The sequence below is a fragment of the Otolemur garnettii genome, unplaced genomic scaffold, assembly GCF_000181295.1.
Source record: "Otolemur garnettii isolate 467f Iridium unplaced genomic scaffold, OtoGar3 scaffold00186, whole genome shotgun sequence".
Classification (NCBI taxonomy): domain Eukaryota; kingdom Metazoa; phylum Chordata; class Mammalia; order Primates; family Galagidae; genus Otolemur; species Otolemur garnettii.
In genome coordinates, this window is record NW_003852581.1 from 1,093,825 (window position 1) to 1,112,032 (window position 18,208).

Consider the following 18,208-nt stretch of genomic DNA (forward strand, 5'->3'; position numbering starts at 1 on the left):
TAGCCCAATGTATTGAAAACAAACATTCTATATATTTTTTTATTCATGTATGTTTTTATTGAGTCATAATTCTTACTTTTTGTCCAGGAGATTTTTCAGTTATTAGTATTTTGTTTACTTTATATTTTTATTAAGTCATTTGTACATAGATCATAAATGCATTTATGTCATTATGGGATTCAATGTGTTGATTATTTGTACAAATTGGAGTCTTTACATCCTACTAATCATCATAGCCTTCACTTCATTTACCCAATTACAGCATTAAGACATTTGTGTTCTATACCTGATAAATCCAACTTGTACTTGCAATATGTATTAAACAGTAGAAAACAATAGCAATGATGTAAGAAAAGGGTAATTTTATATTTTTCCTTCTTCAGTGAAATGTCAAAAATTTTCAATTGAATAGTTTCTTATTCTCATCAGTAGAATACTAATAGTAATTCCAGGTGTGCACTGTAGGTATTGAAAAAAAATGTATGTTATTTGGCACACAATGTATAAAGATGTAATGTCTGGTATCAATAATAAGGGGAACACAGCTGTATAGAAGAGTTTTTGTATGCTACTAAAATTAAGTTAGTTTAAATTCAAATTAGATTGTTATAACCGTTAAATGTAATCTCCATAGTGACCACAAAGGAAATAGCTATAGAATATTCACATAAGAAAATGAGAAGAGAATAAAAGTATTTCACTATAAATATCAATGAAACACATAAGAAGGTACTAATGGATGAAATGAAGGACCAAAAAGAGCTATAAAGTATAGAAAACAACCAGAAAACTGGCGGAGGTGAATCCCTCCTTACCAGTATCTAAGTGTAAATAGATTAAACACTACAGTTAAAACACGGGGATAGGCAGAATGGATTAAAAGTAAATGATTGAACAATATGCTATCTTAAAAAATCCTCTTATGTCCAAAGACACAAATAAGTTGAAAATGAAATGACAGAAAAATATATTTCATGCAAAGAGTAATCAAAGAAAGCAAGGGTGCCTTTAAGTAAAAAACTGCTGAAAGATAGAAAGGACATTATGATGATAAAAGAGTTAATTCACTGAAAAAATATAGCATTTATAAATACATATGCACAAACATCATAGTGTATATATATATAATAGTGTATATATATATATGTCATTATGTATATATATAAAGCAAGCACTGATGGAACTGAAGGGAGAAATACACAGCAATACTATAATAGAGGCTTCAAAACCCTACTCTAAGTAATTTATAGAACAACCAGATAGAAGATAAATAGAGACTTGTACAACACTATAGACCATTTGAACATAACAGACATATAGAGAACATTTTACCTAACAACAGAGTACACATTTTTTTTCAAGTGTACATGGAACTTTCTGCAGGAGTGGCCACATTAGGCCACATACCAAGTCTTAATGAATTTTAAAAGATTAAAAGATTGAAATCATACACAGTATATTTTTCCATTCACAATGGAATGAAACTGAATTTAACAACAGGACAAAAAAAAAGCACAAATTCACAAAAATTAAAAAACAAAGTTATAAATAACCAGTGGGTCAAAGAAGAAATCACAAAGCCAATTAGAAAGTACTTCGGGATGAATGAAAATGAAAACACAACAAACAAAAGCTTATGGGATGTAGTGAAACCAGTGTTCAGAGAGAAGTTTATAGCTACAAATGTCTACATTTTAAGAACTAAAAAAGTTAACAATAATCTATCCTTATGCCTTCAGGAACTAGAAGAAGAGTAGCAAACTAAGCCCAAAGCTTATAGAAGGAACATAATAGAAAGCAGAGAAGTGATAAAATAAAAAATATAAAATCATGGAGAAAAATCAACAAAAGTTGGTTATTTGAGAAGATCAACAAAATGACAGAGAATGAAAAAAGGAAGATGCAAATAATTAAAATGAGGAGTGAAAGTCAGCCATTACTATCAACCTTACAATGATAAAAAGAGTATAAGAAAATATTATGAATGGATAAATAAACTATGGTATATGTATACAATGGAATAATATACAGTTATAAGAAAGGTGGAGACTTTGCATCTTTTGTATTTACCTGGATGGATTTGGAGAATATCCTCTTAAGTAAACTGTCACAAGAATGGAAAAGCAAGCATCCAATGTACTCAATACTAATATGAAACTAGTAGATGAAAAACGACATTGACACATATGAAAAAAAACATTTTTTTTTTTAATTTTGAGACAGAGTCTCACTATGTTGCCCTTGGTAGAGTGCCATTGAGTCACAGCTCACAGCAACCTCAAAAACTTTGGCTTAAGCAATTTTCTTATGTAGGCCTCCAAAGTAGCTGGGTCTACAGGCACCTGCCAAAACTCCTGGCTATTTTTTGTTGCAGTTGTCATTGTTGTTTAGCTGGCCCAGGCCAGGTTTGAACCCACCACCCTCCGTGTATGTGGCCGGCACCATAACCACCATGCTATTGGCACCAAGCCAACACAATTAAATTTAAATAGTGGGAGGTGAGGAGGGAGGGAGTGAGGGGAGGAGGCATGAAGTTTGGTAAGCTCTCACCTAATGAGTGCAATGTAGGGGTATATGGCACATCTCCTGAGTGAAGGGGTCAGAAGCTTGAACTTCCACTTAACAAATATAAACAACATAACCTAATCGTTTGTACCTTCATAGTAATCTGAAATTTAAAAAAATTAAAAATGACATTTTAAAAAAGAAAATACTGTGATTTCTATATCAACAATTTAGACAACCTACAGAAATGGACGAATTTCTTGGGAAATACAAATTATCCTCAACCTACTCAAGAAGAAATAGAATATCTTGATATACGTATAATAAGAATTCAAATCAGTAATCAAAAGTTTTCCAAGAAAGAAAAATATGAAGTCAAATGTCTACGCTGGTGAATTCTAACAAATATTTCCAGAATTAACACTAATCTTTCTCAAATTCTTCAAAAGATAAATGAAGAGATGGAAACACTTCCTAAATTATTTTGAGGATTACTCTAATACCAAAAGCAGTTAAAGACATTAGAAGAAAATTACATGGCTTGGTGCCTGTGGCTCAAGTGGCTAAGGCACCAGCCACATACACCTAAGGTGGTGGGTTCGAATCCAGTCCGGTCCTGCCAAACAACAATGATGGCTGCAACCAAAAAAATAGCCAGGCATTGTGGCGGGTGCCTGTGGTCCCAGCTACTTGGGAGCCTGAGGCAGGAGACTCGCTTGAGCCCAGGAGTTGGAGGTTATTGTGAGCTGTGATGCCACGGAACTCTACCCAGGGGGACAGCTTGAGGATCTGTCTCAAAAAAAAAAACAATTACAGGCCAATATTCCTTAATAATATTAAGCAAAAATTATCAATATAATACTAGCAAATTAAACTCAACAGCATACTAAAAAGATTATTCACTATGGTTTATCCTAGCAATGTGAGAGTAGGCCAACATAAGAACATTAATACATCATATTAAAAGAACAAATGGGTAATCCCACATGATAATATTGATATATTTCAAAAAGTCATAAATTCAGCACTACTTTGTGACAAAAGTTCTCATAAAACTAAGAATAGAGGGGAATTCTTAAATATGATACAGTGTCTGTATGAAAAACTCATACTCAATGGCAAATGATTGAAAATATTTGTCTGAAGGTCAGGGACGAGACAAAGATACACATTTTAGCCACTGCTATTCAACATTGTAATATAAGCTATGGCTTGAGCTATTGGACACAGAAAAAGAAGTTATCCATATTAGAAAGATAAAAGCAAAAAAAAAAAAAAAACAACTCTTTACAGATAACATGATCCTATAAATAGAAAATCCTGAAGAATTCAAGAGAAAGCTACTAGACCTAACATATGAATTCTGAAAAGTTGCAAAGTAAAAGATCAACAAACACAACTCAGTGTGTTTCTATTTACCAACAAAGAACAAACTAACAAGTAAATTAGAAAATCAGTTCTGTTTACAGTAGCCTCTATGAGAATACCTAAGAATAAACCTACTCAAAGAAGTTAAAGACTTATACACTGAAAAATACAAAACATTGCTGAAAGAAACTAAAAAGGGACTTAAATAAATTGAAAGATATTGCATGTTCTGGAGTAGGAAGACAAAACAACATGGTTAAGCTGTCAATACTATCTAAAGTGATTTAGTCCCTATCAAAATTCCAACAGACTTTTTTTTTTCCAGAAACAGAAAGCTGATCTGCAAATTCATGTTGAATTCCAAGGGAACTCACATAACCAAAACAATCTTGAAGAAAAAAGTTGTAGGATTCACCTTCTGAAATATGAAACTTATTGCAAAGCTACAGTAATTAAAACAATATGGTAGTTGCAAAAGGACAGACATAGACCAATGGAACAGAATAAAAAGCCCAGAAATAAACCCTCATGTATCTGAAAAATTGATTTTTGACAAAGGTGTGAAAACTATTGGTGGGAAAAGGACTGTCTTTTCAAAAAATGATGCTGGAGAAACCAAATGTCCACATGCAACATAATAAAGATGAACCCTCACTTCATAGCATATGCAAAATTTAACCAGAAAATAACAATCAAAGACCTCAGTGTAAGTGCTAAATTGATAAAACTCCCTAAAGAAAATATGGAAAAGCACTGGATTTTGCACTGATTTCTTGGATGACACCAAAAATGCAGATAATAAAAAGAAAAATATATCAATTAGACTTCATGCAATTTAAAAATATGTACATGAAAGTACAGTGAAGAGCATAGAATAAAACAACCTATAGAAAAAATATTTAGAAATTATGTCTGATAAAGATTAATATCCTTGGGTGGTGCCTGTGGCTCAAAGGAGTACAGTGCTGGTCCCTTTTGCCAGAGGTGATGGTTTCAAACCCAGCCCTGGCCAAAAACTGCCAAAAAAAAAAAAATGATTAATGTCTAGAATATATAAAGAACTACAACTCAACAAGCAACAATTTAAAAATTGGCAAAGATCATAAGTAGGCACTTCTCAAAGAAAATATACAAAGGTCAATGAGCCCATGAAAAAGTAGGTGTTCATTATCACTCACTAATCATTAGTCCTATGCATATCAAACTCTCAATAAGATACCACTTTACAATCCATTTGGATGGATGTCATACAAAAATGTGTTGGTGAGGATGTGGACAAATTAGAACACTTGCACATTGCTGGTAGGTATGTAAAATGGTACAGCTACTGTAGAAAACGTATGAAGACTCCTCAAAAAAATAAATGTAAAATTACCATATGATTCAGCAATTCTACTTCTAAGTATGTGTAGATAAGAATGAAAGGTGGGACTCAGACACTTATGCACCAGTGTTTCACAGAAGCATCAATCATAATAGCCAAAAGATAGAAAATCCCAAATGTAAATGTCTTTCAATGTATGAATGAATAAACAAAATATGATACACACACATACATATATACACACAATGGAATGTTATTCAGCCTTCAAAAAGAATGAAACTCAGATACAGGCTGCAACTTGGATAAACACTGAAAACATTATGCTAAGTGAAATAAGCCAGATGTGCAAGGACAAATATTGTATGTTTCCAGTCACATGAGGTACCTAAACTAGGCAAATTCATACAAACAGAAATAATAGTGGTTACCCAAGCCTCAGGGGTCTGGGAAACAGCAACAGGGAGGTACTGTTTAATGGTTACAGAATTTCAGTTTGAGATTATGAAAAGTTCTGGAGATGGTGGTAATGGTTGCACAAGAATGAATGTATTTCACACCATTGAATTCTGGCAGTTATGAATGTTTAAATGTTATATTATGCATATTTAACCATAATTTTTAAGTGCACAGTAAGAGGCAAGAGTAAAGAAAGTATCTAATTTGCCTCTGTAAAAGTACACAAGAACTGATTAAGATAAAAACAAGATAGTAATTATGAAATTACTGCAATTCAAATATATACTGAAATGTTAAGGCATGAAGCTGGAGTATACAAAATAATTGTATTGGAGTGCAACCATTTGGAATTCTTCTATACCATAAGCTCCCAGCTGGTGAATAAATCCCTTCTTCTTATAAATGTGGTGTTTGGGTGCTTTTTCTCTCCGTTGGGCCTCATCTTCCTGCAACATTTTTGGTTTCCTGACCAGGAACTGAGATCACCCTTGGAGAGAACATGCAACTGGTAGTTGCTGCCAATCCTCTGGACACCCACGTAGGGGCCCCTTATCTGCCTGGGCAATGTGAACCACTGAGTGTGCCAGGGAGGCAGTTTGACCTCTGTGTGTGGACTCCTTGACTAGGCTGAGAAAGGGCCCCTTGGTGGGTCTTCAAAAGGTCAAACAACCGGAGGAACTGGCATGGAGGAACAGGTACCTACACAGAGAGACGTCCAATGCAGGGGTCTCTTGGCATGTCTGGAAACTTCTCCTTCATGATGTTATGAAAAGGGACCTCTGTGCTTTGGAGAGCGACTTCGTCACCTTCAGGAATTCCTATAAGGTCATCTAGTTTTTTTCCAATAAGATATTCATCATTCCAAGTGGGGACAAGATGGCCAACAGGTACCAGCCGCCGACAGAAGACTAGGAGCCCAGCCGAAAAAGAAGAGTGATATCTGCAGGACACCTCTGCTGAGGCAAGCTGCGACTCCTAGAAAGCAATCTACAGGTATATAATACATCCCAAAGGTAAAGTGTCCATCCCCTCCCCCAAGAAAGTTGTGCTTTTCTCTTTGTTTTCTCTCCATCTGGCCTGTGAGTTTTCTACAGGCAAGCCATAAACTGAGGACCTATTATCTCACCCCACGTGTGAGAGCTACAGACAATGGGGTCTACTCCCCTGGAAAGATCCTGCTGGGACTCCAAACACCCTCTCACCAGGCAGAAAAATAGAACTAACATTCTCACTGCCATTTTGAATTTCCAGTTCACCCTTCCTCCCTTGCCTGCAGAAACAGAGGAGACCCAAGAGCAGCATTCCCGCACCCCTGAGGGATCAAGGGCCCTGTCCCAGCCCTGCATCCCAATAAGTGCCCCATGGGGCTGCCGCTAGCTCTCCCACATGCCAGGAAGCCCGAGCTGTATGCTAGGAGGACTGACAGTCTCAAATTCCCCACAGGGCTGTCCCTTGCTCCCAGCCTGCCTGGAAGCCCTGGAAGCAAGCAACAAAGTCTAATTCAGCTGCATTCCCATCACTCAAGGCCCAGCAGCTGAGATTGGCAAGAGTATGGTCAGTTGAGAGGGAGCCGCACTGGAGAGGTGGTACCCCAAGGCGAAGAGGAGCATTTGCAGCAGCAGGATCAATAAGGCTCACACCCGTGAGGCTTTTCTGGGCAGACACACTCTGTCTTTCCAGACAACCAGAGGAAGCCAGCATCTTCTCCACTGGCAGTCACTGGTAGAATGTTTTGGGGACAGTCTTCAAACGGTGCAAATTCAGGATGGGGCGGAATCGGTGGAAAAATTCAGGTACCTGAACAACCAGAGTAGATCAACTCCTCCAAGGAAGGATGAGGCAGATGCAATTGAAGATCCTATACATAAACAGATTGCTGAGGTGACAGAAATAGAGTTCAAAATATGGATAGATAAGATTAATATATTGGAGGAAAGGAGGGATTTAGAATATTAAACTATTCAAAAGCTATCTCAAGAATTCAATGATTTCAAAGATAAAATGACCAAAGATTTTGAAACACTGAGGCAAGAAGTTGCAGCCCTCAAAGTTCTGAAAAATATGATATAATCCCTCGATAACAGAATGGAACAGGCAGAAGAACGGATCTCTGGCATTGAAGACAAAGCTTCTAAACGTGCCCAAGTGCTCAAGGATGAAAAAAAAATGGATAGCAAAAACAGATTACTCTCTCAGAGAGCTCTGGGATAATTTGAAGAAAACTAATATTCATCTTGTGGGAATCCCTGAAGGTGATGAGTTTGCTTCACAGAGTGCAGAGTCTATTTTTCATGAAATTGTGCAGGGGAACTTTCCAGACATGCCAAGAGATTCTGAAAATCAGATAGCAGACACTTTCAGAACCCCAGCACGAATCAGCCCGAGCAAGACATCCCTCAGGCACATCATAATTAACTTCACTAAAGTTAATATGAAAGAAAAAATTCTGAAAGCAGCTAAATGTAAGAAACCATAACCTACAAGGGGAAGAATACTAGAATGACTGCAGATCTCTCTGCTGAAACCTTTCAGGCTAGAAGAGGGTCGTCATTGAATTTTAATCTCCTAAAACAAAATAATTTTCAATCCAGGATCCTGTATCTAGCTAAACTGAGTTTCATTTATGATGGAGAAATTAAATACTTTAATCACATTCACACATTGAAGAAATTTGCTATAACTAAACCAGCCCTCCAGGATATTCTCAGACCTGTCTTCCATAATGACCAGTGCAATCCTCCACCACATAAGTAAACTCACACAGAAAATTTTAATCTAATTCCAACTTCCACAGTGGTGAAAGGATTAAAGATGTCCACTGGACTTTTGAAAAATTCAATACCCCAAATTACACCAGGTTTATAAATATTCTCAATCTATGTGAATGGCTTAAACTGCCCTCTAAAGAGGCACAGCCTGGCTGACTGGATACAAAAACTCAAGCCAGATATCTGCTGCATACAAGAATCCCATCTTACCCTAAAAGACAAATATAGACTCAGAGTGAAGGGTTGGTCATCTATATTCCAGGCAAATGGAAAGCAGAAAAAAGCAGGTGTTGCAATTTTATTTGCAGATACAATAGGCTTTAACCCAACAAAAGTAAGCAAGGATAAAGATGGACACTTTATATTTGTTAAGGGTAATACTCAATATGATGATATTTAAATTATCAGTATTTATGCCCCCAACCAAAATGCACCTCAATTTATAAAAGATACTCTGATTGATATGAGCAACTTGATTTCTCCCAGCTCCATCATAGTTGGAGATTTTAAGACTCCTTTGGCAGTGTTGGATAGATCCTCCAACAAGAAGCTTAGCAAAGAAATTTTAGATTTAAACTTAACAATTCAGCATTTGGATTTAATAGACATCTACAAAAGATTTCATCCTAACAAATCTGAATACACATTTTTCTCATCAGTACATGGAACATACTCCAAAATTGACCACATTTTAGGTCACAAGTCTAACCTCAGCAAATTTAAAAGAATAGGAATCATTCCTTGCATCTTTTCAGACTATCATGGAATAGAAGTGGAACTCAGTAACAACTGGAATCTGCAGACTCATACAAAAACATGGAAGCTAAATAACCTTATGCTGAATGATAGCTTGGTCAGACATGACATCAAGAATAAAATTACCAAATTTTTGGAACAAAACTATAATGATGATATGAGTTACCAGAACCTCTAGGATAATGCAAAGACAGTCCTAAGAGGGAAATTTATAGCACTGCAAGCCTTCATCAAGAAAATAGAAAGAGAGGAAGTTAACAACTTAATGGGACATTTCAAGCAACTGGAAAAGGAAGAACACTCCAATCCCAAACCCAGCATAAGAAAAGAAATAAACAAAATTAGAGCAGAACTAAATGAAATGGAAAACAAAAGGATTATACAACAGATCAATAAATCAAAAAGTTGGTTTTTTGAAAAGGTCAATAAAATAGACAAACCTTTGGCCAACCTAACCAAGAAAAAAAAGAGAGAGTAAAATCTCTCATTTCATCAATCAGAAATGGTAAAGACGAAATAACAACAGACCCCTAGAAATTCAAAAATTCCTCAATGAATATTACAAGAAACTTTATTCTCAGAAATATGAAAATCTGAAGGAAATTGACCAATACTTGGAAGCATGCCACCTTCGAAGACTTAGCCAGAATGAAGTGGAAATGTTGAACAGGCCTATATCAAGTTCTGAAATAGCATCAACTATACAAAATCTCCCTAAAAAGAAAAACCCGGGACCAGATAGCTTCATGTCAGAATTCTATGAAAACTTTAAAGAGGAACTAGTACCTATACTACTTAACCTTTTCCAAATTACAGAAAAAGACGGAATACTACCCAAGTCATTCTATGAATCAAACATCACCTTGATTCCCAAACCAGGAGAAGACCCAACAAAGAAAGAAAATTACAGATCAATATCATTAATGAATATTGATGAGATAATATTCAACAAGATCCTAACAAACAGAATCCAGCAACACATCAAACAAATTATACCTCATGACCAAGTGGATTTTATCCCAGGATCTCAAGGCTGGTTCAACATATATAAATCTATAAACGTAATTCTTTGTATTAACAAATTATAAAACAAAGACCATATGATTCTCTCAATTTATGCAGAAAAAGCTTTTGATAATATCCAGCATCCTTCATGATCAGAACACTTAAGAAAATTAGTATAGAAGGGACATTTCTCAAATTGATAGAGGCCATGTACAGCAAACTTACAGCCAATATCATATTGAATGGAATTAAATTGAAATCATTTCCGCTCAGATCAGGAACCAGGCAAGGTTTCCCATTATTTCCATTGCTCTTTAACATTGTAATGGAAGTTTTAGCCATCACAATTACGGAAGAAAAGGCAATCAAGGGTATCTATATAGTATCAGAAGAGATCAAACTTTCACTCTTCACAGACGATATGATTGTATACCTGGAAAACACCAGAGATTGTACAAAAAATCTTTTAGAAGTGATCAAGGAATACAGCAGCATCTCAAGTTACAAAATCAACAATCACAACTCAGTAGCCTTTATATATACCAACAACAGTCAAGCTGAAAAAATAGTCGAGAACTCTATTCCATTTATGGTAATGCCAAAGAAGATGAAATATTTGGGAATCTACCTAACAAAGGATGTGAAAGATCTCTATAAAGAGAACTACAAAACTCTAAAAAAAAGAAATAGCTGAAAATGTTAACAAATGGAAAAACATGCCATACTCATGGCTTGGAAAAATTAATATTGTTAAAATGTCCATACTACCTAAAGCAATATATAATTTTAATGCAACTCCTATTAAAGTTCCATTGTCACACTTTAAAGATCTTGAAAAAATAATACTTCACTTTATATGGAATCAGAAGAAACCTCAAATAGCCAATACATTACTCAGAAATAAAAACAGAGCAGGAGGAATCATGCTACCAGACATCAGACTATACTATAAATCCATACTGATCAAAACAGTATGGTGTTGGTGCAAAAACAGACAGGTAGATATATGGAAGAGAATAGAGAACCAAGAGATGAACCCAGCTACTTACTGCTATATGATCTTTGACAAGCCAATTAAAAACATCAAGTGGGGAAAAGATTCCCTATTTAACAAATGGTGCTGGATGAACTGGCTGGAAACCTGCAGAAGAATGAAACTTGATCCACACCTTTGACCACTAACTAATATTGACTCTTACTGCATTAAAGATTTAAATTTAAAACACGAAACTATAAAAATACTAGAAGAAAGTATAGGAAAAACTCTTGAAGAAATTGGTCTGGGCAAATATTTTGAGGAGGACCCCCCCCGGGCAATTGAAGCAACATCGAAAATACACTACTGGGACCTCAGAAAATTAAAAAGCTTCTGCACAGCCAAAAACACAGTAAGTAGAGCAGGCATACAGCCCTCAGAATGGGAGAAGATATTTACTGGTTATGTCTCCAACAAAGGTTTAATAACCAGAATCCACAGAGAACTCAAATGTATTAGCAAGAAGAAAACAAGTGATCCCATCTCAGGGTGGGCAAGGGATTTGAAGAGAAATTTCTCTGAAGAGGACAGGCACATGGCCTACAGATATATGAAAAAATGCTCACCATCCTTAATCATCAGAGAAATGCAAATCAAAACTACTTTGAGATATCATCTAACGCCAGTAAGATTAGCCCATATCACAAAATCCCAAAATCACAGATGCTGGCATGGTTGTGGAGAAAAGGGAACACTTCTGCACTGCTGGTGGGATTGCAAACTAATACATTCCTTTTGGAAAGTCATCTGGAGAACACTTAGAGAACTAAAAATAGACCTGCCATTTGATCCTGTAATTCCTCTACTAGTTATATATTGAGAAGACAAAAAATCACACTATAATAAAGATATTTGTACCAGAATGTTTATTGCAGCCCAATTCATAATTGCTAGGTCATGGAAGAAGCCCAAGTGCCCATCGACCCATGAATGGATCAATAAATCATGGTATATGTACACCATGGAATACTATGTAGCCATAAAGAAAGATGGAGACTTTACCCCTTCATGTTTACATGGATGGAACTAGAGAATATTCTTCTTAGCAAAGTATCTCAAGAACAGAAGAAAAGTATCCAATGTACTCAACCCTATTATGAAACTAATTTATAGTTTTCATAGGAATGCTATAACCCAATTTTAGCCCAAGAATACAAGGAAAGGGGAGAGGGAGGGGAGGGGAGGGGGGAAGATGGGTGGCCGGAGAGCCATTGGTGGGATCACATCTATGTTTTATCCTATGGGGGTACATGTGAGTATTTCTAAATGCAGAATATAAATGTCTTAACACAACAACTAAGAAAATGACATGAAGGCTATGTTAACCAGTTGGATGAAAGTATTTCAAACTGTATATAGAAAGAACACACTGTACCCTATGATAGTATTAATGTACACAGCTATGATTTAATAAAAAAATAAATAATTTTGTAATTGTGTTGTTTGCTATTTAAATTGTTATTGTTTAAATTGTTACACATTACCTTAAGCAACATTTTCCTAACTACAATTAAATAATGTAAGGGCATTATATCAACATAACATAGATTGAGTATTCCTTATTTGAAAAGCTCAGGACAGGAAGTGTTTTTGATTTTTTGCTGGGTGGGGGGCAGTGAATTTCTGCATTATACACTTACTAGTTCAGCATTACTAATCTGAAATCTGAAACGCTCCAATGAGCATTTCTTTTTGGGTGTCAGGTTTATTATCTAAAAGTTTTGGACTTCGGAGCATTTTGGATTTTGGTTTTCAAATTGGGGGTGTTCAACAAGTAATACTGTTTTAGTTTGAGTACTGCTCTCATGAAGTATCCATTACTTTCAACTTTGTAATTGTTGCTATTTCCTTTAGACCAACAAAAGTACTATTTAGTGAACATTCTGCTGTGTTAATTATCAAGTATAAGAATATAAGAATTGACACATGTGGGCTCAGTGCCTGTAGCACAGTGGTTACAGCACCAGCCACATACACTAAGCCTGGTGGGTCCAAACCTGACCCAGGTCAGCTAAACAACAATGACAACTGCAATAAAAATAGCCAGCCATTGTGGTGGGTGCCTTTAGTCCCAGCTACTTGGGAGGCTAAGGAAAGAAAACCACTTAAACCTGAGAATTTGAGGTTGCTATGGGCTGTAACGTCATGGCACTCTACTGACGGCGACACAGTGAGACTCTGTTTCAAAAAAAAAAAAAAATGGTTGGATTGTCACCTGTGATGGCTGATCTATGATCCATTTAGCTCAGGGTTCTATTTCTGACCAAGGCATTAAACTTGGTTTGCTAGGCACAAAATATCCCACAAACATCTTCCTTTTGAATCTGTACCCCAATATTACAGTGAAGCCATTTATCTCCTTGCTAGAATGTTCTCAGTTTATCACATGCATTCTTTAGCTTCAAGGAGTTGTTCTTCACCATACTCTAGTAGGTTTTAGTAAGGAACTCTCTTTCCCTTGTCCTTCTCATATGTAGTTTTAAGTACCCTGATGATGTTTTTCCTTAAGTTATCATATTTACTGCTTAAAAAATTCTAATTCATCATAAATCACTAGTCTATTCCATTAATATTCTGTCTATCAAAATTAGTAAATACTTTCAAAATATTTTAAATGACTTTGCTTTTATCTATTCTATTCTATCAAGCTACAACCAACATAGTGGGTGTTAAATTATAGTTTTTTAACCAGTAACATTTTTTTTCATGCCACATTCTGAAAATCATTTGATATTGCAGCTATAAAGTTGTAAGAGCTGTTAAATATCATTTTTTTACTAAAATATGGAAAAATATTTTGGAACACTGACAAAGCTGTCAAATTTATGTCCTGTACATGTAACATACAATTAATGACTTCATCTTTAATGACCTCATCTTTTCCTTACAGTACTACTTCCACATATCTAAGTGCAAGTAGTACTATTTTTCTATTGCTTGCTCTGAAAACACAACAAAATGTCTTACCAGTTGTTGTTAATGTTACTGCATCTAGCATGTTTTCACAGGCAGCCAATTCCTGTTAAATAGAGAAAACCTTCAATTCTTAAGATAATCATCATGAGATTTTATTCAATGTTTATTAACATATGATGTCCTAGGAAGTGTTAAAAATGAGTCAGACTTAATTCCAGTTGTCTAGAAATTTAAAATCTGAAACAGCAGTGCAACAAAATTATATATATATATATATACACACACACACACGTGTATATATAAGCATATATATGTATATATTATATTTATACATATATAAATATAAAGTAACTATGTTGATACCTAACTCATGAAGGTCAATTCAAGTTACTACCCTTGAATTAATACAACCAGAAACTGTGAAGTAAAGCAAAAAATGTTTCTGAACATCCATGGGAGACATCATAAAGTTTATGTATTAGGGAGCACATAGATTTTACAGAAAAGTCTATTGTACGTTTGGCTATGAGAAATTTTTGCCAATTTAATTTAAGATTTTTTAATGTGACTTTTTACTGTATTATTTTTTACACATTCAAATTCTTTTCTTCATGATTTGTGTCTCATTGTTGGAATGGTTTTAAAAATATTCACTCTTTATTATCCTCTTAAGTTCTTAATTTTAATAATTGATATGTTTATATTTTTGGTATAAAAAGTGAGTTGGAATTTCACCTTTTCCCCAATTGTCCTAATGTCATATATTGAAAACCTCACCTTTTATTCACTGACTTGAAATGTCCCTTTTATGATATAATACATTCTCATATACCATCATCCTTTGATATCTGTGGGGGATTGGTTCCAGGACAGCCCCCAACATGATGGATACCAAAATCTTAGGATGCTGAAGACTCTGATATAAAATGGTGTTGTATTTGCATATAGCCATGCATATCCTCCTATATACTTTAAATATTCCCTATATTACTTATAATACCTAATATAATGCAAATACTATGTACATAGATGCTATACTGTATTGTTTAGAGAATGACAAAGAACAAAGTACATATGTGTTCAGTACAAATGTAATTTTTCCCAAATATTTTCGATCCTAATTGGCCAAATCCACAGTTGTGGAACCCATTGATTTGAAGGACCAACATTATATTTAAGATAATGTCTGTCACATTGGCCTATCTCTGCAGGATCTACTATAGTATTTTAATTACTTACAGCTTATGATATGTGGTATAGATCATTTCCTCTCATTATGCATCTATTTAGAAATATTTTATTTTTCAATCAATGTAACCTGGTTCTTTGTACCCTCAATGAATCCCCAAAAACAAAAAAGAAAAAAAAAAGTCTTTCATTTTTACGTGTGAAAATTGGGGGATTTTCACTGTAATTGCATTGAATTTATAATGGATAAGAATTTTAAAAATATTTGAGAAGGATAGCAAGGGCAAAATTATGTAGAGCCCTGATAAGAAGTCTGGATATTATTCTCAATGCAACAAGAAGCTCAATGGAGTTTTAAATATTTTTACTTCTGTGTAGAGAATAAATTGGCCAGAAAAGGCAATTATGCCCATCATGGCCTTCCCTCCCCATATGCATTCAGTATTTGTATAATGAACAAAAATCAAATTTTAATACTACCCAGCTCTCTTCTGTGGATCACCAATGGTTCAAAACCACACTTTGAGAACCATCACAATGAAAGGCTTTATATGGAAAATCTGGTAAGCACGAATTTATGGCTGCCCAGCTATGAAATGTGGTGTTTTAGGTTAGTATAAAATGATTTCATAGAGAGGATAGAGAAGAATTTTAGTGCCAGGACAGTAAATAAAACATGCACTATACTCAGCTAAGGAATTACTATTATGGCAAACTCTAATAAACTCCTGTGCAAGAGAAAATACTTTGCAAGCTCAGCCATGAATAGGTGTTAGAATGGACATTTATTATTTAGAAGAACATAAACCCAAAGCTAATTAATCACTACATACAAGTCTGCGAAGCAAAGCAAGTACTTTAGCTCGCCTAATATTTTTCTACAATGAATACTCACTAAAATTACTCCCAAGAAACTTATGGTGTATTTTCAGGTACATGTGGCCAATTAAAAAGTACATGTGGTAAGGAACTCCCTAGGTAAAGGTTCACTGAAGTAGAGGAGGTTAGTAATATATTTCCCCCTTGATAATGGTAATGGAAATTGTTTGGAGAGCTAAGAAAGGTACACTTGTCCAGGTACAGAGATTCATTGTCATTCAGTAATAAATTTATCAATTTCCAAGTAGGCATCAGATACTATAACTACATAACACTCTTTAAAATTATTTTCCACCACCTGGAAAACTGTGGATCTAGAATAATTTGGGGGGTAATATTTTGACTGAAGATCTAATCAAGCAATTTAATGTCAGTGAGAGAAATGAAGTGAGAACTTGCAAAAAATGAAATAGAATGGAAACCTTGGAAAGGTAGATAGTTCTTAAAGATATGTTAAGCCTAGCATCACTTCAATAGATGAATTTAACAAGAAACTAGGTACTTTATTGGGGGCATTAAGACACATTTTTCAATAAGAGGGAATACAAACTTGGTCTTATTTAGATAAGATATAGATATATTGGTGAGCAAATGGAAACATGTTCCTTACAAAACCATATTTATAATGTATAATATGTTCCAGCCACATATTTACTCCATTAAGAATCTGAGACACTGCGTTTACATAGATTTTTATATAGAATTGTTTACCAGTGCATCATATAAATGATTGATTGCAGTGCCAAAAAACTTCAGTGCCTTAAGTATGGTACTTAGATCACTTTCCCTCTTTACCAAACTGCAATGATTTCTAAGGAACCCATTAAAATAAATATTTAATGGATTCCTTAATGAATATCGATGCAAAAATATTCAATAAGATCTTAGCAAACAAAATTCAACAACACTTCAAAAAAATTATACACAATGATCAAGTTGGTTTTATTCCAGGGCTACAGGGTTGGTTCAACATACGCAAATCTATAAATATAATACATCACATCAATAAAATAAAAAATAAAGACCATGTGATTCTCTTGATTAATGTGGAAAAAGCCTTTGATAATATCCAGCATCCTTTCATGATTAGAATTCTTAAGAAAATAGGCATAGAAGGGATATTTCTTAAACTGATAGAGGCCATCTACAGCAAACCCACAGCCAATATCATATTGAATGGTGTAAAATTAAAGACATTTCCACTCAGATCAGGAACCAGGCAAGGTACCCACTGTCTCCACTGCTATTCAACATAGTAATGGAAGTCTTAGCCATCGCAATCAGGCAAGAGAAAGCAATCAAGGGTGTCCAAATAAGGTCAGAGGAGATCAAACTCTCACTCTTCACTGATGATACGATCCCATACCAGGAAAATCCCAGGGACTCAACTTCAAAACTCTTAAAAATTATCAAGTAATACAGCAGCATCTCAGGATACAAAATCAATATTTCCAAGTCAGTACCTTTTATATACACCTACCATAGTCAAGCTGAAAAAACAATCAAAGACTCTATTCCTTTTACAATACTTCCAAAGAAGATGGGAATTCACCTAACAAAGGACATGAAAGATCTCTATAAAGAGAACTATGAAACTCTGAGAAAAGAAATTACTGAAGATGTTAACAAATGGAAAAACATACCATGCTCACAGCTGGGAAGAATCAACATTGTTAAAATGTCCATACTACCCAAACAATCTACAGACTTAATGCAATCCCTATTAAAGAACCATTGTCATACTTTAAAGAACTTGAAAAAATAGTACTTAATTTTATATGGAATCATAAAAAACCTCAAATAGCAAATACATTAATCAGAAATAAGAGCAAATCAGGAAGTATCACATTACCAGACTTCAGGCTATACTATAAATCTATAGTGACCAAAACAGCATGGAACTGACACAAAAACAGAGTGGTAGATTTATGGAACAGAATAGAGAACCAAGAGATGAACCCAGCTACTCATTTGATCTTTGACAAGCCTATCAAAAATATTCAGTGG

General features: G+C 34.9%; 1 protein-coding gene across 1 annotated transcript in view; it reads right to left on the minus strand.

Annotated features, from left to right (window-relative positions):
• SATL1 (spermidine/spermine N1-acetyl transferase like 1) overlaps window positions 1–18,208 on the minus strand; it is a 34,052-nt gene that overhangs the window by 11,992 nt on the left and 3,852 nt on the right. The window contains exon 2 of the mRNA XM_023507532.1: window positions 14,186–14,237. Coding sequence (XP_023363300.1) covers window positions 14,186–14,237 — 52 coding nt within the window. The remainder of the gene's footprint in view (window positions 1–14,185; window positions 14,238–18,208) is intronic.